At 35.7% G+C, this 21,787-nt stretch overlaps 1 protein-coding gene across 1 annotated transcript; it reads right to left on the minus strand.

Moving 5' to 3' along the window:
* Positions 1 to 1,254: 1,254 nt before the first annotated feature.
* On the minus strand, positions 1,255 to 16,872 carry LOC110112700 (30S ribosomal protein S1, chloroplastic). Its single transcript, XM_020845009.2, has 7 exons — positions 16,438 to 16,872; positions 10,775 to 11,050; positions 10,405 to 10,485; positions 9,883 to 10,164; positions 9,691 to 9,801; positions 9,516 to 9,602; positions 1,255 to 1,582 (listed from the first exon to the last, which is right to left on the minus strand). Exons 1-7 carry the CDS (start codon positions 16,768 to 16,770, stop codon positions 1,442 to 1,444), a joined length of 1,311 nt encoding a protein of 436 aa, XP_020700668.1. The 5' UTR covers positions 16,771 to 16,872; the 3' UTR covers positions 1,255 to 1,441.
* Between the last annotated feature and the right edge of the window lie 4,915 nt (positions 16,873 to 21,787).

Below are 21,787 nucleotides of genomic sequence, written 5' to 3' on the forward strand. Positions count from 1 at the left end.
AAGATCTACTATTTTATAAAACCTTGTCGTTACCTAAATTCGGTAAATTTGAATTTGAAATTTGAATTAATGGTGTTGTACGACTTAGTTTATATTATTGTACGAAAATTAATTAAAATTTCCAAATTTAATCTTATAGATTAAAGAATCAAATCAAGATCTAATCATCAATAATGATTGTATTTTATTATACAAATATCATATAGTTCGATTCACCTGAGAACTCGCTGGACGAGCCTTGGTATATTTAGGACAATCTGTGATTCGATATAACTAATCTTAATGGACGATTGTTCATCATACAAGATGATCTTCGACTTAGTTGAATTAATCATATTATATAATCTATGAATCATATTGTATAATTAGAGTACTTAATTTGAAAATTAGGATTTTTTAAGAGTCCACTTTCTAAATCTAAAATATCTCAGCTAATTTTAGAAGTCTTATGTGAAAATCCTTATGAACATGAGATAATATTTCTTCTTTAAATAAAAAATCATATTCATAGCTTTTGTCACTTTTATTATTGAACTCTTGCTTGATCCTATTAAGTCAATTACAAAGTGGCTAACATCAAAATCATTCATTAATATTAGATATTCTCATGAACCGGACACCATTTATAAAATATTTATTAAAAATTTTAGTACAATCATTGCTCCAACCATGTTAGTTTTTATTTAGGACCATTTGATTGATACCTAAAGGCAATAAACATACAAAAATAAAATAATTTGCATATATCTAATCCTAAAACTATTATAATTTCGCATTATTTAAAAAAAAAAAACTGAATTCAGATGTTTCTCCAAAGTAATAATGTAATTTAGTTAAAATAAATTCATAATTTAACTTTTAATTAAATAATTCATATTGTAATTTTAAATTTAAAATTAAATTTAGATTAAATACAAACATATCAATCCTCAATTAATAGCTCCTTCTAAGAAAAGAGATGAAAAAACTAATACCCGTCTTTACAATCTAAAACTTAACATAACTTTTTTACTGATTTTTAAAACAATTTTATAGTACAATTTTTTATTAAAAAAATTATACTAAAAATTTACTTTAAAAATTATATTTAAAAAAAAAAAAGAAGCTACTACCCAAATTTTATATCCTGTTGCCAAAAAAAAGTCCTAACAACAAATAGATGTCATGAAACGTTTGGAATACAGAATCACTTAACAATGAAACTTAGCAAAAAAAATTAAAAAAAAAAAAATGAAACTTAGCAGGCGTGCAACGGATAGAAAAAGGAAGCAGCGTTCATATTTACTGAAAGAAAGAACAACAATGAAGGCCAATGTGAGAATAAATCAGTTTTCAAGAAGGTATATATGGAAGAAATCTGTGGTGAAAACAGGCGAAGCAACAAAGGATATGAAGAATATGCTAATACAACGCCTGCAATGGAATCATTTTGATAAAATATTTACTCATTCGTATCACTATTAGCTTCTGAAAATGAAACAACATCCTCTGCAGGAGGAACATCATCCAAGTGAAGACCATCTGCAGGCAAGTCTGAAGAGAGGGATCCGAGGATGCCATCAGAACTCAGACTCAATCCACTCTGCAAGAAAGAAGACCAATTCATCAAATCTATTATATTAAGGTTCACAAAATAATGCTATTGTTGAATGTTTGATATGTTGAAACCTAATAACTACTGATTACACATCCTATACTGGAGAATATTTCCATGCATGTCCAAACCCAACCATATGATTTAGACTTTGTTTGGGACGGCTTTCTTTCTGCTTCTTAAAACAGCTTTTAGTACAAAAATAGCTGCTTCTTAAAGCAGAAAGAAAGCCGTCCCAAACGAAAGCTTAATTGGGGTTGTAAGGGGCAGCGCACACTTTTCAGGGACATTGGTAGTAGGCAGGCCCACATGTAAAGAATATTATGTGGATATACTCTATGGAAATGCCATGAGACAAAATATGATATTTTCTATAATTTTGTTGCCTCCCTAGCCTTTCATCACTAAAGAGCGTCATCACTTTCAATTGTAACCCAATCAATGTAATGATATTCTAATGATCGGGGATGTAGAAGGATTAATTTCCTTAGCACATAAAATCTATCTCTTCTGCAATTTCTCATGACTTCCCTTTCATTTTTTATTCTTAATAAGGTATTTTCATGCCACAGGGAAATAATAAGCTTAATTCTCCTGGCACTTCAAGCATATCCAGCATGCAACAACAATGAATCTAGCAAAACAGTTACATGTTTGATTTAATACTTCAATAAAAAAAATATAGAACAAATAAATTGAAATTGAAAAATAAACAGGATAATGTCATATGACATATATCATGGAAATGCTGGACAGAATAAATCACCTGAATAGAGTCCTTATATTCAATGAGAGCTATATCTTAGGAGAGCAGACAAATTCGCTCATGAATGTGTGACCGTTGAACATTGACCAATACATACACCTAAATAAGCAATCCTACCTAAAAATTGTGTTCTTCAACAGGTTAAAGACCGATTGTTCTCATTAGTCCTTTTATCACCAAATTATTATTAGCTTTCCGTTATATGCTGTCAATCCCACCCCCTCAAACCAACAATCAGGCATACACGTAAATAACATAAGATATAGCCTCTTGGTCTCTTTCTCAGAAAAAAATAGCTATCAATGATTTCCATTTGATTCTGCAAGTTCTTAAAAACTTGAAGGGGTCTCTAGCATGAAGTTACCCCTTCTCTCAGCCTCTATCCTAAACCCTCAATGTTCATAAGCACGAGAAAAAAAAATTACAGTTCTCCATGAGAAGATGAACTCAGAAGAACAAAAATCACCTGCATGCTAGTTTTATTAAGCCGAGCAGTTCAATATGAACGTGTTAATTCAACTTTGCAACATATACATCACTTAAACAAGTACAATGAATCAACTTCAATCAATTTTTCAATTCAACTAAATACTTGAAATTCGATAAAAAAGAAACTTTGGGCATCCTGTAATTTTGTATGTGTAGTTTCAACTTGATTATATAAAAGAAAATTGCTAATGAGAATAGTGTTCGCATAAATGATACTAACGGGTAAATTCAACATGGAGAAAATGTACACTATCCTCACAAGCTTTATATATATATGTTGAAATCCAGCCGTTCCCTGTGCAAAGGATCCAACGGATACAAAGATCAATCCGTGGGATGGTCTCATGAATCACGCCATAATGGAGGAACAAATTTAAGAAAGATTTTTATGTATTAAATATGTAATTTATTATTTCCGCATTAAGATATTTTGTATAGATCTATAAATAGGGAAGATTGTGATGAATAAAGACAAGCTGTTTCCCTCTCGTACCTCTCAAATTAACATGGTAACAGAGCCAACGAAGTAAAGAGGAAGAAGCCGGAAAAAGGTCGAGCTCAGGAAGAAACCGAAGGAAGAGGTCGATTGCCGACCACAAGTGACGAAGCCCATGCAGACAGAGTTCTCCTCGCGGACGGGGCTAGCGAAGCGGAACTCCTCGCCAACGGACGGAGCTTGTGAAGCTGTAGAGAACCCGTCCGATCCTCTACGGGGAAGGGAGCCCTAGTCGATTGATGGTATCCCGATCCAAATAGAGTAACTTCTGAACCAACAGGAAGGAAAGTCATCGAAGGAACACAGTCGAACAACCACGAAGGAGCTTCCGATCCGACGGAAGGGCAAGTCGTCGAAAGAGCGCGGTCGAATAACCATGAACAAAGCCGAACAACAATGACAGAAAAAAGTAAGGCTGGCGTGCCCAACTATCCGATCCAAGCCTTCTAAAGACTCGGCTCGGGTAAACAGTAAGATTAAAAAAAAAACTCTTATTTCGACCTTTATTGTCGAACAAGGGAAATTTTTTGGGAAGCCTTCATTGCTATCCACAGACATACAGATAGTCTTAATCACTATCATAATGTCAGAAATCAATTCCTCCTAGAGTATTGACCAAACTGAGGAGTCGATGGTGCACTAAAGACGAGGTGACCTTCAAAACATGCAACATTCCTATCGTCTCAATGGGAAGAACTACCTAAAGTGGTCTCAATTTGTGAAGACCTATTTAAAGGGGAAATGAAAGATTCACCATCTTCTTGGAGGACTAAAACAAGGAGATCCTATTTTTGGGGCATAGGATGAAGCAGATTCCATGATTATGTCATGGTTGTGAAATTCCATGACTCCAGAAATTAGTGATACATTTATATTCCTTTCGACTGCAAAGGACATATGGGATGCTGTCAGACAAACCTTCTCCAAAGCTCGTGATGCGGCTCAAATCTTTGAAATTAAAGTCAAAGTTGTAAGCACAAAGCAAGGGAGTAAGACCGTGACAGAGTATGCCACCATTCTACAAAATTTGTGGCAGGAACTTGATCACTATAAGTGCATAGAAACCAGATATCCGGAAGATGCTGCGATCCTAAAGAACTTTATTGAAAAAGATAAAGTTTATGATTTTCTTGCAGGACAAAATGCAGAATTTGACCAAGTTAGAGTTCAGATTCTCGGCAAAGAGAAAACGTCATCGCTCAATGAAATCATTTCTCTCATCAACGCAGAAAGCCGACGAGGAGTAATGTTAGAACCAAAGGTCGTTGAAAGCTCAGCAATGGTGATGAACAAATAATCGTCATGGAAGGAGAAAGATAAAAATTCTTCAAAATTCAAAGATAAGGACTCACTTTGATGCAGCTATTGCAAAAAGTCAAGACATACAAAGGAAATATGCTAGAAAATACATGAAAACCCCCCAGTAAGGAGTGGAATCAAAAGGGTGAAACAAGGAGCACATCACATGCCAACAACACTACAAGTAAGCCAGAAGCACAGTCCTGCCTTGGAGAATTCAATAAAGAAGATATTGATAAATTGAAACGACTCCTTGTATTTCTTGAAAAACCAAATGCTTCTTCTTCACATGCACTCTCAGGTAAGACTCCAATTTCTATTAGTTTAAGTGCTTCCAGAAATTATTTAAAGAAATTATGGATCATTAATTCAGGAGCCACGGATCATATGACCCACTCACCCACCCACCTCATAAACTATACTCCTTGCCCAAACAACAAGAAAATCATCACTGCTGATGGTTCTCTTACCGCGGTAGCTGGCCAAAAATACATCATATTATCTCCATCCCTCACCCTGAAAAATGTGCTCCACATACCACAATAATCCACAAATCTGATATCAATACCAATGACCATAATTGTCAAGCCTTGTTTAACCCTACTTATTGCTTATTTCAGGACCAAAGATCGGGGAAGAAGATTGGACTTGTTAAGGAGAGAACAGGATTGTACTACCTGGAAGAACCAAACCAATCTAAAAAGAGTTGCTCTTTGTTATCCCTATTCAATAGGAATTCCGCTATTTGGCTTCATCATTATAGACTAGGACACCCATCTTTTGATGTCCTAAAACATATGTATCAATAGCTTTTCCATAAATTAGACAATAAAATTTTTTATTGTGAAACCTGTGAGTTGGCTAGACATAAAAGAACCTCATTCCCAAACAAAAGTGAGAGATGTGCTACTCATTTCTACCTTATTCATATTGATATATAGGGACCCACTAAAATCCCCAATATCTCTGGGGCACGCTGGTTTGTGTCATTCATTGATTATTGCACTAGAGGCTCTTGGATCTATTTCCTTAAAAATAAATCTGATGTTAGCACCATTGCTCTCATCTTTCATTTCATGATCAAAAATCAATTCGGGGTAAAAATAAGAAGATTCTGCTCCGATAATGCCAAAGACCAAACTCTTTCCTCCTACTTCCAGAGTGAAGGGATCATCCATGAGTCCTATGTTCACACCCCACAACAAAATGGGGTTGCAGAGAGGAAAAACGGTCACCTTCTAGCCTCCACCCGAGCTTTCCTATTTCACTATAATACACCCAATTCCTATTGCGGGAAGCTCTTATAACGGCAGCTTATCTCATAAACCGACTATCTTCAACAGCCTTAGGACTCAAAACTCTAATGGAGACTTTGTCCTTTTTTTACCCTGAGTTTCGAACCCATCATAATCTTACGCCCAAAATCTTTGGATGCACTGCCTATGTTCATATTCACAGCCAGGGGAAAGGAAAATTAGATCCAAGAGAACTCAAATGCATCTTTGTTGGCTATTCAGCTACTCAAAAAGGTTATAAGTGTTATCATCCACCCACAAGAAAAATTCTTGTCTCTATTGATGTTACCTTTGATGAGCAAAATTTCTATTTTTCAAAATCTCATCTTCAAGGGGAGACTGAACTTAAGGAAGATGAGGAAAATAAACTAGCACCTCTTGACCTTCCTCCACCACCTCAAACCAAACCCAAGATAGGGAAACAAATGACAAAGCTATCATTAAGTTTGGAAAGGTTACTCCAGACGTACAACTCAAGTTGTGCTCCAAATCAGATCCAAGAATCTGAACCATCTCCTAGAAATAAAGTAAGCTCACCACCTCCCTTATACCCTATAAACAGCTCTATATCTTTCAACAATTTCACATCATCACACAAAAATTTTCTGGTTTAATTAGAAGATATCCATATTCCTAAAGATATTTCTGAAGCCTTATCTGATAAGAATTGGAAAAATGCCATGAAGGATGAAATGTAGGCCCTAGAAAAGAACAAAACATGGGAGATCGTCAATCTACCGATAGGGAAAAAAACGGTCGGCTGCAAATGGGTGTTCTCAGTAAAATACAAAGTTGATGGCACACTAGAGAGATATAAGGCAAGTCTGGTGGCAAAAGGGTTCACTCAAACATATGGCATTGACTACTAAGAAACGTTTGCGCCTGTAGCCAAGATGAATATTGTCATAATACTACTCTCACTAGCAGCCAAGTACAACTGGCATTTGGAACAATTGGATGTGAAAAATGCATTCATGCATGGGGATTTAGAAGAAGATATATTTATGGAAATACCACCAAGGTTTAAAGAAAAATCTGAAGGCAACAGGGTGTGCAGACTAAAAAAGGCTCTATATGGGCTCAAACAATCACCAAGAGCCTGGTTTGGAAGATTCTCTAAATTCATGCTTTTTAATGGGTATTGACAGAGTCAAAGGGATCATACATTATTCTTTAAACACTCAGACTCAAGGGGAGTCACAATATTATTAGTGTATGTTGATGATATTATTTTGACTGGAGATAATAAAGAGGAGAAAGATAGTTTAAGGAAAAGTCTTACTAAGGAATTTGACATCAAAGAACTTAGCAGACATATACTTTCTCGGAATTGAAGTAGCTCACTCCAACAAAGGAATCTTCATTTCACAACAGAAATGCATCAAAGATCTTCTAAAAGAAACAGGTAAACTAGCTTGTAAACTAGCACCGACTCCAGTAGAACCTAATCTTAAACTGGGAGAAGCTAGAGAAGATCCATATGTAGATAAAGGGGCCTGCCAGAGACTTGTAGGAAAATTGATCTACCTCTCCACACTAGACCAGACATAGCATTTGTTGTAAGCATGGTCAGTTAGTTTATGCAGAATCCAAAGCAGATTCACATGCAAGCAGTAGACAGGATATTGCACTACCTTAAAGGAAAACCAGGAAAATGGATTCTCTTTAAGAGAGATCGTGGAATAACCCTAGAAGTATACACGGATGCCGACTACACAGGATCACCGGTTGATAGAAGATTTACCTATGGATATTGCACATTTCTTGGAGGTAACTTAGTTACATGGAGAAGCAAGAAACAGAATGTGGTGGCAAGATCTAGTGCAGAAGGCAGAAGCAGAATATAGAGCTATGGCCTTGGGAATATGTGAGCTACTATGGATCAAAATAATCCTAGAAGACTTAAAGGTCAAGTGGGATGAGCCCATGAAGCTACATTGTGATAACAGATAAGCAATCAGCATAGCCCACAATCCAGTCCAGCATGACAGGACCAAGCACATAGAAGTGGACAGACATTTTATTAAAGAAAAACTAGACAGTGGTCTAGTAAGTGTCGACCATGTACCATCAAAGGATCAACTTGCAGATATCCTTACCAAAGGATTGGACGGTTCTGCCTTTCTCAGAATGATTGACAAGCTGGGAATGACAGATCTATCTTTCCCAGTTTGAGGGGGAGTGTTGAAATCCAGCCGTTCCCTGTGCAAAGGATGCAACAGACACAAAGATTAATCTGTGGGATGCTCTCATGGATCACGCCATAATGGAGGAATGAATTTAGGAAAGATTTTTATGTATTAAATATTAAAAATAATTTCAGCAAAAATGTATTCTAGACAAAACTATTTTGCCACATGCCAAAAGAGATATACTTTGTCCTTAACAAGATGATGGGCTTAATTATAACAAAATAATCATCAAATAAGTATAATAACGATCTATAAAGAGAAATTTGAAAAATCAAACAACCACCACCTAATCTACAATAAAATATAAATAAATAGAAGGGACAATTGAGAAAATCATCTAGCACTACATAAAGAACGTCAGTCAATCGCACACAATATTCAATATTTTAATTTCCTGTGTTAATTTATAAAAGTTTTTGAATCATACCATATGCAAGGGCAGATCCAGCTTTTTTTAGGGTGGGCAAAAAAAAAAAATTGTGGGGATGAGCAAAGATGCTTAGGATTGATAAAAATAGGGCAAAAAAAATTTTTGAGGGGAGACAAAATGCTCAAAATACACAAAATATTCCAAAATATCCCCTCTAAATATTTTTTTTTAAAAAAAATTGGCATAAGCCCTTGGTGGATCTGCCCATGACCATATGGTACTAACAATGGAAATGATTAGGGGTTTCAATATTTGACCCGACCCGAACCCGACTCGCAAATTTTGGGTTCGGGTTCAAGATTTCGACCCGTTTGTAAAATCGGGTCGGGTTCGTGTTGACCCGGAAACCCAATAGTAACCCGATTTGACACGTTTGTAAAACAGCCCCTCTCAATCGAGTCCATCTGTCGTGTCGCGTCAGCACTCAAATGGTAGATGCCATATGCCAAGTCGAGTCATTTGTCCAGGTCATTGGCGTTAGTCGCATCGTCCGTGAGCTTCGTCTGCGACTCTGCGTCAACGCCGTCACCCGTCAAATGTGGACTTTCCGCCTGTTCGTCGTTCGCTTCAAGCAGCCTCCGCCACCGCAACTTCTTCCTGACTGACGCCGCAACCAGCCTCTGCCGCCGCAGCCCCTCTCGACTGTCCGCCACCGCCTCTATTGGTCGTCCGCCGCTGCAGTCGTTGCTGTCAGCCCGCCATCCACTTTCCGACTCAGGCCTAAGCTACTAACGCCAATCAGCCGGGTTGGGTCGGGTTGACCCGAAGCGGGTCGGGTTCGGGTTGACCCGAATAATGCCAGGTCAGTTTCGGATTCGACCTGAACTCGACCCGTGACCCGAAATTGACACCCTTAGAAATGATAAAGGAAACTAATTGTATCTATGATTTTGATATTTACAAAACTTTTTTCACAATTTGGCCAAGCAGAGTCATATAGATGCCAATTCTTACCTCAGGTTGGAACCTCAGCATGTCAGCTCGAGCCATTGCCTCTGCTTGTGCTATCCTCTGCCTGAAGGTTTGGGCCATCTCATCAGCCTGCCACAACAAAATAAAATTAAGCAGAGCATCTGACAATAGAAACTTCATAGAGTAGAAAAACGTAAATTTCTTCCAAAAGCAACACCTTCTCAAAAACAAGCTTCGGGTTACGAATCATATCACCAGGTGTTGGTTCAAGCTTCTTTGTCGATAGACTCACTCGCCCTCTTTCACGATCATGGCTCAAAATCATCACCTTTGACAATTAGAAAACTCCACATTTCAAATCTTGCCATAATACAAAATGAAAATAAATATTGGGAAACAGAGCAGAAACCTTAAGGGTGTCACCAGGTTGGAGAACGGTTGAAATGTCAGAAACACGGTCATGACTGATCTGGCTAACATGGAGCAGTCCATTAATTCCACCAATATCAATGAAGGCACCATATGGCTTCAGACTCTGAACAGTTCCCAGGACCACTGATCCAATTCCAAGCTGAGCTTGATTGTCTGCCATTGCCTTCCGATTGCTGAGTACTAGTCTAGACTGCTCCTCATCAAGCTCCACAAATTTCAGAGGGATCTCCTTATCAAGAAGTTCTTCTGCCGTTGATTTCTTAATGTCCATTAAAATAAAGCAACAAAATCAAGCTTTCGCAAAATGATAAATAATGGTTTACCAACACATTCAGTTAGAAGTGATCAAAACCTGTGCTACATATGAAAACTGCTCAAAGGAATAACATACCAAGAACAAGAATTACTGAATTGAAATATTTCAAACAGCACTAGCACAAAAATAGAGATACGTGTAACCAGTGTAGAGAAAAGCAACAAGATAAGGCAAAAAGCTTACCGTTGATATTTGTGAGAATGGCACAAACCCACGAAGGCCTTCTACAATAACCACCACACCTCCTTTATTTCCTCCAACAACCTGCATGCAAGAAAAAAAATTCACTAAAAAAGCAGAGAGTAGATTAGCCCTCCTTCAGGAAAATAGAAATCAAGGATTGATTTCCATGGAATGTGCGTAAAGCCCTTTAATTCTCAGCATAGTCACCACCTGCAGTGCTAATTCCCTTGTGTGAATGTAACCAGATGAATTACAAGAAGTAAAATATTCTAGATTATATCTCATGAATTAAATGGTGCATATCCATTATGCAAAATATTCTAGATTATATCCTATGATGAATACAGTGTGGAAAGCTAGGAATCCCTACCTTACCCTTTACAACAACATCTTCAGCCTGAAGTTGCCTACAACGCTCCCAGGCAAGATCATACTGAATGGACCTCAAGCTCAAGATCAAACTATCATCTGCAGCATTCTCCCCAATAACAACAAACTCTTCAGTTAATCCAGGAAATATGCCAGCCTCAGATACATGCTTAATTCTCAGAATACAAGCTTCTTGGAGGGGTAGGTATGCTGACGATTTAGCTGTAATATCAACAAGTGCTCCGTTGGCTTCAGTCATAAATACTGTTCCTTTAACCTGATAGAATCCATTTGAAATATCAAATGTTTTTTTCTGAAGTGATAAGAAATTCTGTGAAGTATTGCAAACTCTGCTACTAAAATTAAGTAAACAAAACAAATAATTTTGGCAAGCAACTATATAGACAGAGGCTCTAACATTTAAGTATAAATTTCAAAAATGCTAAAGCTTGGGTGGCGTTTAAAATCAAAGAAATTTGCATTCATAACATTTATCATCAAATTTAATCATTTTAGTGCCGTAAGATACATAGGAATATCATATAAAAGAAGAAATAGCATATTTATTATGTACTAAATTACCTCAAGTGCTGGTCAGGAGAAACATTGAAAGTTGCCTCCAATGTGATGTAAAGGTCATCTGTTCAAATCAAAGCAAAGATCAGTTGAATTTAAACCCTTGGATTGGATTTCCTGATTTGCAAAGGTCGAGTGAACTGAGATTGGACAATTTGGGATGAATTCGAGCCCGAATCAGACTCGATCCAAATCGATTTGAGTCCGATCGAGTCAATTTTGTGAATTTGGACTCAAATCGACGCCAACTTGTGTCGAATTTGGTTCGACGAAGCTCGACGAGGCTCAATTGGATTTGATTTGGACCGATTTTGGGTCTATTCAATCAATTTAACCTTAATTTGATTTAATTAAGTTTAATTTTCTTAAATTAAGGATCGATTTGGGTCAATGTTAGTTCAACGATGCTCGATCGAGCCCAGTTGGGCTTCAAACGGCTCGATCGAGGTTGGGTTGATGCGAAAAACACACAAACAAAATTGTGAAGATACCCACACACAAAAATATATAATCCTCGCCATTAAAATGAATTGAAGTATTGAAAAGTCATTTGGAGACAAATGGTCACGTGAGGAAGAAACAAGTTGTTCAAGGAGAGATCACTAAAAACCACCTTTAGCTTGGGTTGACCACAAGTGCATGGAATAAGTTACAAAAGTCATGCAAACATTTCACTATTACATCTTCATGATATTGAAAGGGCCACAAGTCCTTTGATGTAAGTTTCTTGTATTTTTCACTGGGATATCTTTCACATCTAATGCGTATTCAAAATAATCACCCTTATTATAATGTCTAAATAATATATATATATGACATATTTCGTGTTGCTTATTTCAATTTGCTTCCCAACATTCTGTTGAATGCTAAAAAATCTTTATATATAATTGTTGAATTTAAAAAAAAAAAAAACATGACATGGAAGATAAAAAAGATTAATGTGCCTCTCAGGATTGTAGTCATAGACCATCTGAAAAAGGTCTTCTATGTGTGGTTTAAGAGATTGCGTCATTATATGCCAGGTTATATGTAAAAAGATACTAATCCAAAGTTCCAAAATTTTTGCCAACAATACATCTAAATAGGATATAATCCTTATTCCCAACCTCAATTTGTCCATATATTTGCAGTTAAAAAGCAAAAGAAAATTTAAATAATATTCCCATCAAAACATTAATGATTTTCCAAAATAAGAATTGAACCTCACATTGCTATCCAAAATAATAGTAGATGAAAACTTGCATAACCTCACAATTTATTTGAAACATCGTAATTATATGGGATCAATCATTTGTTTTGTTATAGTTAAAAAGTGACATTTTTAGAATCTATCAAGAATCACAAAAAAGTTAGCATGATCGATATTTGTTCTAGGGAGTCCAAAAATAAAATTTATAGACAAATCCTCCAAATTTATACAAAGTACAAATCAGACAATGCCATGTCCAGAAATTTGCTGTATAATTTAGACCATCTTAAAAGTAAAACCTACTCTCAAGTACACTAATGATTTTATCTCTATCAAAGCGTCCAACTATCCAACATTTAACTCAAAAATCAGGAACTATCTCAAAAAAGTAGCAAAAATGCATTCTTGTTAGCTCTTATAGACATAACCATCAATGACCACAAAATTATCAAAATAAGAGAATGGATTATTTCACTATTCATTAAAAAGAATGTGGAAGTTACTAAGCATAAGATAATCTTTCCTAAGTCTAACAAACCTTGGGATGTAAAGTCTAGTAAAGTGATCACTAGTAAAACTTTAGGCAAAGAATCAACAACTTTGTTTTCAACACCAACCTTATAATTTAAGACAAAAAAGTCGCGTAAAAATTCAACCCACTTAGCATTTCTTTATTTAATTTTCTCTGAGAACTAATGAATTTTAAAGCATAATTGATGTAGGACTACATGCATAAATCGAAAACTTGCACAAAATATTTTAAGAACAATTTCAGATTTTCGTTATTCGTGATTAAAACAACAAAGTAAAACTAATAAACGGTCACTTCCGTTTAGGCTAAACTATGCAAGAGGCTAAACGAAATCAAAACACATAGGAAAAATAAAGCATTGCATGCGGAGTAGTTTCCAACTTAACCTTCGTTTAACAACGAGATCCAAAAGCAAAGAAGTAACAATTCCTACGAATACTAGTGGATGTCGATAAGTAGACACAATCTCTTGCTCGAACAATTTCTCACGAAGAAAGTAGAATTTGAAAGTAAATGAGTCAAGGAAGAAAATCACCTTCTCGGAGAAACGTCGTAATTCACCATGTATCTTCCAATAGTACTCCTTCAACAACTACTACGGGAGGACGGAATTTCTAGGGATCCGTCAATGATTTGAATCACGCCGACAAAGGAAATTTGAGAAGATCCACGACGCCTTGGAGTTCCTATCCTAATTTTAGTTTCATGGACTAGCTTCTTTGCCCACATACGTCCTTGATGTGGGAACCCTTGCCTATTTAACACTGCACCCGGGCGCCGCCACAAAAATTTGGAAACTTTCACTCAACAAAATTTTCAAATTTCAAAATTTGAAAATACATGAGGTGGCGGCAAGGGAGCCGGTAATTAACGGAAGTGGAGTGGTGGATATAGGGGAGGCCGGCGGTTAAGGAGATGGCCGACGGAAAGAATGGGAGGGGGCGGGTTTTGGGGAGATTGAGCTTGGGTGGTGAGGTTAGGAGGTGGTGATTGGTGGTGGGGAATGGCCGGCGGTGGACGTTGGGTAGAGGGGAAACAAGGGAGGAGAATAAACCAAGAGCCACCGATGGTGACTGTTGGGTACGACGGGTGGCCTCTCCTAGGCTCCACCAAACTCTCAACTCTCAAGCTCCACACAAAAGCTTCAAGAAGACAAAATGCAGGAAATTTTCTTCAATATCATTCATTAGCTTCAAAAGTACAAGAGGAAGGCTTTAGATAGCCTATTACAATGACATAAAGCAAAATGACTCAAATACCCTCAAGGGGCTACATGACTCAATCCCTCAAGCGAGGGTAAAAAGGGAAAAATGCTGAAATAAAATACATCAATAAAAAAATGACAATACTAAAAATCAAAAGTACATCGGATAAATCGTGGCCGTAGATCTACGACCACGTCGACGGTAGACTTTCCAACTGATGTCCCCATCAATAATAGTTGGTGCTTAAATTAAATTTATTATGAAGTAATGTCTCACTGATTGAATGATGGAATTAAACTCCATATCATAGGTAGAATCATTTTTCTCGGCATTATTAGTTATTCACAAAAGAAAGAAATCGGGTTTTTGTCCCAACTCAAAATACCATATATGGCTATGCTAGATGCATCAGGTGTTACCTCAAACGCTTTAGTGAAATCTGGAAAATGTAAGACAGGAAATGATTTAATCAAAACTTCGCTTTGATTAAATGCATGTTGAGCACTTCTAGTACAAATAAATTTCTCTTTCTTAAGAAAATCAGTGAGTTGAGTTATAATGGTGCTGAAATTTCTAATGAATCTCTAATAAAATGTTACAATATACTTTATGGAAAGAATCTATCAGCTAAGACAAATAAAAAGTTACATTAAATTCAAAAGAAAGTCAAAGAAGTATTAAATTTAATCAAGATGCATGAGATAGTGAAGCTAAAGGGCTAATTATGTGAGGAAGAACAAGAAAAACAGACAAAGTCCAAGAACCAATAAAGATCCCAGTCAGGGAATTTCAACTCTTGAAATGATAGGTAAGCTGCAAGCAAAGGACACCAAAGCTTTGGTGTTAGGACTGGAAAAGGGAACCAAGGCTTCGGTGGTAGAGTCAACAAAAGGCTGCAAGGGGTCATGCAAGAAGCAGTTGAAGAATGAAGGCTAACTGTGCATAACCATTAGGAACCATAGAGAATGGCCAAGGTTAAAAAAAGGTGAGTGTTCCTGCTAATTAAACGTGTTTTCAAGAACGAAAGTATTGCAAATTTTCTAAATTATTCATAATTTTTTTGTATTACACTAATTTAAAATAGCACAATCTAAGCTAAGTCCTATGTTTTATGTAATAAGGCTCCAAGATGAGCCAAAAATGTGTTATTCAATAATCAATATTATCAATTATAAGTGCCATCATATGTTGAAGAGGGTTCTTGGCTAGCAAAAGATAAAAAGCATCCACAGCAAGAAGAAAATAAGGAATTGAGTCAGTTCTTTACTATTAACTCCTTATTACAAAAATATCAATCCTCTAATAGGAGGAATGCACCAAAATATCAAACCAACAACCCACCAATAAATAGGAGTTCTCACACAACTTCAAATGTGATTTGTAGGCATAAATGACTTAAATGGGGCGCTCATGATGTACAAAGTTCTCCAACAAATAGCCTAATTGCCTAATTGACCAAAAAAAGCATGATCATGCCAACCCAGCCAAGGTTTAGCCCATCATGCCAATCCAATTTAGGGTTAGGCCTATCCATGCTAACCTTTTCAACAGTTGTAACCAATTATGCTCCATGGATCTACATAGAACCGCAATGCAAGGCTACATATAAGAAAAAAGCATTGAAATCTACATAATGGATACAAAAAGGCTACAAGCACAAAGAACAATCACATCATTGAGGAATAACACCAAAACATTTCAACCTTATGTATTAGATGGCTAACAACTTGCTTTAATTATTATCATCTTAACATAATTGTGGCCCCACTAGACCTTGATCCCAATTTGCATAAGAGCTTCCTAACCGAATGTATTATTTTTCTTCATATTACATTCAAAGCCCAGTTGAGATAGATAAATATTCAGTAAGGATTGTGGATCACTGCGCATCATCTTCGGCAATAAAGGAAAAAAAAAAAAAACCCTTCCAGATACCCTCTAATGAAGATACTTAAAACTAGGAAAGTATAAAAAAGACTTGCAACCCTAAAGCAAGAAAAGAAATCACACCCAACTAGGTAGACAAATCAAACAATAAAATGCCTGGGACCATTTCCAAGGATCAGATTCAAACAAAAGCAACTTTGAGAACATATTCATAACATGCGCCCAACACAAAACAACGGGAGGCGCAATAAGACGTGGAAGAAAGGGAGAATGACCTTGGAGCCGATTTCAGAATCGAAATCATATTTCTCGATGGCCGCGTGGAAGTCCTCGAGGGTGAAGGCAACGCCTTCCAAGGGCGCAATACGAGCCCTGTCGTAAGCCTCCTCGAACAGCTTCTTAAGAGCCTCCCGCTCCTTTTGCACGGGCGTGAGAGCCAACGGTGCCCCTGTCCTCGCCGCGCAGACAATTTCGCCGCCGCTAGCCAGCGAGCTCCCAACCGCCGGCCACGCTAAAGCCAGCCCAGTGGCAGCGCCCGGCCTGGACAGCGGAGACGATGATAGCGGCGCGCACCTTAGGCCGGAGAACTGACTGGCAAGCGCTGCCATCACTCTCCCTCCAATTCGCTGTACTAAAGCGCGAAAACGTTAAGGATAGAACCAAGAAATATATGGTCGTAAAAGAGAAGTAGACTGAGCTGCAAAGAAATTATTATGATGCCGTATTTAGGATATAAGCTTTTCAATACATAGTATTACTTTGAAATATTCAAAGCAGTCAAGATAAATTTCGAAGTGAAAAAATTCGTAGCCTTTTTAATATTACGGTAATATCACATAGATTGTTATTTATTATTTGAAAATAAAGGAATTTAAGAATTTTACTTTTTTCATATTTGATTAATTATAAAATGAATCAAATTTTTTATTAATATATTCTTTTAAATATTAATTAAAATTATTTATTAATAGTTTTTAAGGGAATTTAGGGCATAAACCCTAATGATAAGAAGCAAGGTTAACTAATGTGGGGATGTTAAGGTAACAAGATCATGACATCAATGTGATCTAAGAAGTCAGCAGGGTTACATGATCACTAAGGTCATATAGGGCACGAGGTCGACTGTATCGAAGGGGTCATCAGTTCAATGGAGTTGAGGGGTCAATAAACCGACAAGATCGTAAGTCTGCTTTTGCCTATACTTGATTACAAGTAAAAGATGAATTTAAAATTTGCCAAATTTACACAAATTTTTAGTTCATCTAAACATTGTGTTTGCATCCATTATAATTATTTTTAAAAAAAAAGATTTATTTTATTTCATATCAAATATGTGAAAAATTAAAATTCATGCATTTCATTTAATATATACTCCTCGTACCTCAAAACAAATGCCCCTTAAAGTGTGGAAAACTTAGCCCTACTTGTGAGTCTTGTATAATTATATATAATTTCACAAGAACCTCACAAGTAGTCGACATATCATAATGAAAACACTCGCCCCAAGTGCAACCCATGTGGAGACTCGCTTGATGGTCAGAAGGAGCAACTTGTTTGAAACACATAGGAAAACTTGGCCAAATGATCAACAACACTACTCGTTTGAGCCTACCAAGAGAAGTTGACCCTTATAAGGGAGCGGTTCAAGTTCATTCGCCAAGAAATCAACTCGTCACCCAGTGCATGAGAAGAAAACCACCATGTTGCTCCTTCGTACGTAGAGTGGGCATCCTGACACATACACACCGAGTTCAACTACAAGAAAGTGTCAACTCACAAAGCCCTCAACTAGTCCTAATATGACCATCTAGCCCAAATCTCTTCTTTTCCATAATTATAACTCACTTTCTCTCTTTTATGATGATCCAAGGCCTTCAACAGAAGCCATCGACAAGCTCAATTAGACATCTAATTGCAGTTCCCCTCATCTCAGCAATCGCTGACAGACTCGTCCAAGTATACTTACCTCAACCTACTCGGCATTATCGAACTCACCCCACAGGTAGATCATCAAGAGCAATTCAGTGCTGCCCTCACATATTGATTGTGTGGTGACACATGTCTAAGATAGTCATTATTTAGAGTCATTTAAGTCAACATTTTTTTTATTATTTTTTTATGTAACTTTTCTTATAGCTCTTGGAACCCGATAAATAAATGATAAAAATGCACATTTGGGAACTTTTGGAGCTTTACATTTGTATATCCATAGATCTTCTGAGATCATTTGTGTCTTTTACATCTTTTTACTAAATTAGATTTTGAGTCCCTAGAGTATTTCTTTACACTTTTTTTCTAGCAATTTACTTTCCATTCTCACACGGGTTCTAAGGCACCCCTCGCATTGTTTACCTGCTAGTACGGTCAAACGCCATCCACAGACAAATTTGAATACAACAAATCTAATTGTTACAAGATAATCTTTAGGCACAAGCCAACTAATCAACTCTTGTTGAGTGCACTCATTAGAGGTGAAAATGTTATCACAAAATAAGAAAGAAGTGGACTTTAACATGCTATACATTAGTGCATTTACAACTACTTTCTTTTTTAATATAAATAGCAATGTATATATACTACTCATTTAATTAAAAGGCATGATATATGTAATTTTGAACAAATTTTTTAGGCAATTGTTTTTTTTTATATATATATCTCTGTGCAAATATTGACAAAAAAAATTATTCTAGAACATGTTCAGAATTGTATATATTATGTAATTTGAACATTTACATGTGTTATATTAAAATTATTTCATTTTGGAAGCTCCAAAAAGCTCCGTACAACTCTCATGATTCAAATTAAAGGATGAACACAACTTTCTATGTGTTTTAATACAAATCAATTAATTGTATAGGTTGTATATATTTGTATGCAATGCTTCATTTGTGACGACTTTTTTACTGGTTATTAAATCAACTTTTTAGTATAAAAATTTATATAACTAAAAATATTTGTACTAGACAACTAATTTAAAAAGCTTAAGAAAGCCACCCCAAACGAAGCCAAATCTCATAACTGGAAGTAAGGGTTATACACAGCTATAAGCATGTATTTTTATTATAAATTATTTCATTTTTATTCATAAATCTATGCATAACCATCATGACTCAAGTAATAATAGTTGTATTTTGTACAAGTGTTTCATTATAAATAAATTCATCATGAAAAGTGACTTGGCAAAATCAAGAGAGGGTGAATTAATTATTTAAAAAATATATTGTAGAATAACACTTGCTACTGAATTAGTTTTGAAATGAACTAATAAAACTTAGAAACTTAAAAGTATTTACTTTTTATTATTTTTTATTATTTTCAAGAACAATGAAAATTACTTAAAACTAATCTTAAAAGAAAGATCAAAGCAAAATATTTTTGTTTGTACAAAAATATTATGAAGAATCCTTTTTGAATTTTTTCTTAATTGCAACCCCAACAATTCTTAAAAACACAGATCTAAGCAATGAAATATGCAAGAATAAAAAGTGCAAAAAAGTAAATAAATATAAACCAGAATTTTAATAGTGGTTCGGTCAACTTGACTTACGTGCACTCCCAAAGATCATCTTTATGGAGAATTTCACTAAAAAAATAAACCTTCTGCACCAAGCAAGGTGGACAATCCCTTTTCCATTACCAGGTGGAGAATGACCTTTACATGCTCTTTCTTCCTCAACATGCCTATACCTCCTCCTACTTCTTAGCAAAGCGAAGATGCCTCCCTCATTCTCCTTCGAACTACAAGAAAATCAGAGTTTATCGGCAGTCATATAACTGTCGGAAGTACCGGCGATTAAATCGATGGTCCAACCGCTTGTGTGAACCGGCGGTTTATCCAGCGATTTTTAATAATACACCGCCAAAATTAGCGGCGGTATAATAACCCCCGGCTAGGGTTCTGGTTTTTTGTTTTCCGGTGGCTAGGCCGCCGGTGTTAAGTGATTTTTTTCGATGGTCTAAATCGTTGGAAAACAACCGTAAATGGCCCTAATATTGGCCAAACTGAGCCTTCCTCTTCATTTCTTCGCGTATTTGTTTATGCAGACGCTCGCTCGCGATCGCGCCTCCGAATGCCTATGCAGGAATCCGACCGCCGACACCCTATATCTGGCCGAGGATCTCGCCCTCACTCTGGCCGCTGATTATGCCCGCATTCTACCCGCAAAAGTCGTCGATCGACAACACCCCGAACCGAATTTAAGGTTTGCATTTTTTTTTCTTTTACTAATGTATCATACCTTAAAAACTATGTGATAAGTTATGGAGCATAGATTGTTGGATTACATCAGGATATGTATGCAAGAGTTAATACTTGTTGACTGGCTTTAAGTCCATATCTTTTTGCTTTAGTCATGGATGTTCTCACTATAAATTTGCAATAGGTTGTACCTTAGTGTATGCTTTTTTCATGTCATTATGGATATGTATGCAATAGTTATTACTTGTTAGATTACGTCAATGATCGGCTTTAAGTCCATATCTTTTTGCTTTAGTCATTGATGTTCTCACTACAAATTTGCAATAGGTTGTACCTTGATGTATGCTTTTTTCATGTCATTAAGGATATGTATGTAAGAGTGATTACTTGTTGGATTACGTCAAAGATTGGCTTTAAGTCCATATCTTTTTTGCTTTAGTCATGGATGTTCTCACTACAAAATTGCAATATGTTGTACCTTGGTGTATGTTTTTTTCATGTCATTAAAGATATGTATGTAAGAGTATGATACATTAATTTAATTCCTCTATAATTCACACATTAATCTTGTTCATCACTTTTATTCTTAAAAATAGGAATTAACACACACATTCTCCACTCATTTGACATCTTTTTAGTCTTCAAAACAGTATTAAAAATTTTAATTAATGAAGAATTTTCTTTATCTCCTAAGCATTTCCATGCTTCTATTGGAATATCATCAGGTCCAACAGCTTTCCCACACTTCATTTTTTACAAAACCTCTGTAAATTCGGTTTTATTAATACACTGATAAAACACAGAAATATTTATTATTATTTAGGGTGCTAAGGTCACTAATGTTCATCGTATTTTCGCAATATTCATTAAAAAGTTCAGCAAAATATCTCATATACCTTTGTTAAATATCATCTTCTAAGAAAAATACTTTTTCATATTTACCCTTAATACAATTCACTTTAACTAAATCCATACTACTCCCATCTCTTTGTTTGACTAACTTATATATATCATATTTAGTATCTAATATATTATATAAATCATTAAAAGCTAAATTCAGAAACTTATAAACTTATTTGAAATCTTATTAGAACTTGTGGTGAGTGGTGACCATCTCTCGTGTTCTACATCCATACTTCTACCAAAATAACTTTAATAACTTATTTTCATAAAAATATTATTCCTTTTAACTAATATAAACCATTAAATAATCATTCTAACAATATGCCCTTAATATTTAAACATTAAAAATAATTATTCTTAGATGTCATATTCCTATTCAACTCATTCGTTAAAAATAATCTTCTTACCCTAATATAAAAGAAATCTCACAATTAAAAAGTAAGAAATCTAAATAATAATAATAATAATAATAATAATAATAATAAAAAGAAATCTGACATTAATATAAGTTATAAATATATAAA

Source organism: Dendrobium catenatum, unplaced genomic scaffold (genome assembly GCF_001605985.2).
Source record: "Dendrobium catenatum unplaced genomic scaffold, ASM160598v2 fragScaff_scaffold_627, whole genome shotgun sequence".
Classification (NCBI taxonomy): Eukaryota; Viridiplantae; Streptophyta; class Magnoliopsida; order Asparagales; family Orchidaceae; genus Dendrobium; species Dendrobium catenatum.

Bases quoted from the DNA above. Each gene is read 5' to 3' on its own strand.
- LOC110112700 (XM_020845009.2), bottom strand. From the start codon at position 16,770: ATGGCAGCGCTTGCCAGTCAGTTCTCCGGCCTAAGGTGCGCGCCGCTA. The intron at 10,486-10,774 runs GTAGGGATTCCT...TCTTGCATGCAG, and splicing joins ATGTTGTTGTAAAGGGTAAG to GTTGTTGGAGGAAATAAAGG. The intron at 9,603-9,690 runs GTGTTGCTTTTG...TTGTTGTGGCAG, and splicing joins CGAAGCTTGTTTTTGAGAAG to GCTGATGAGATGGCCCAAAC.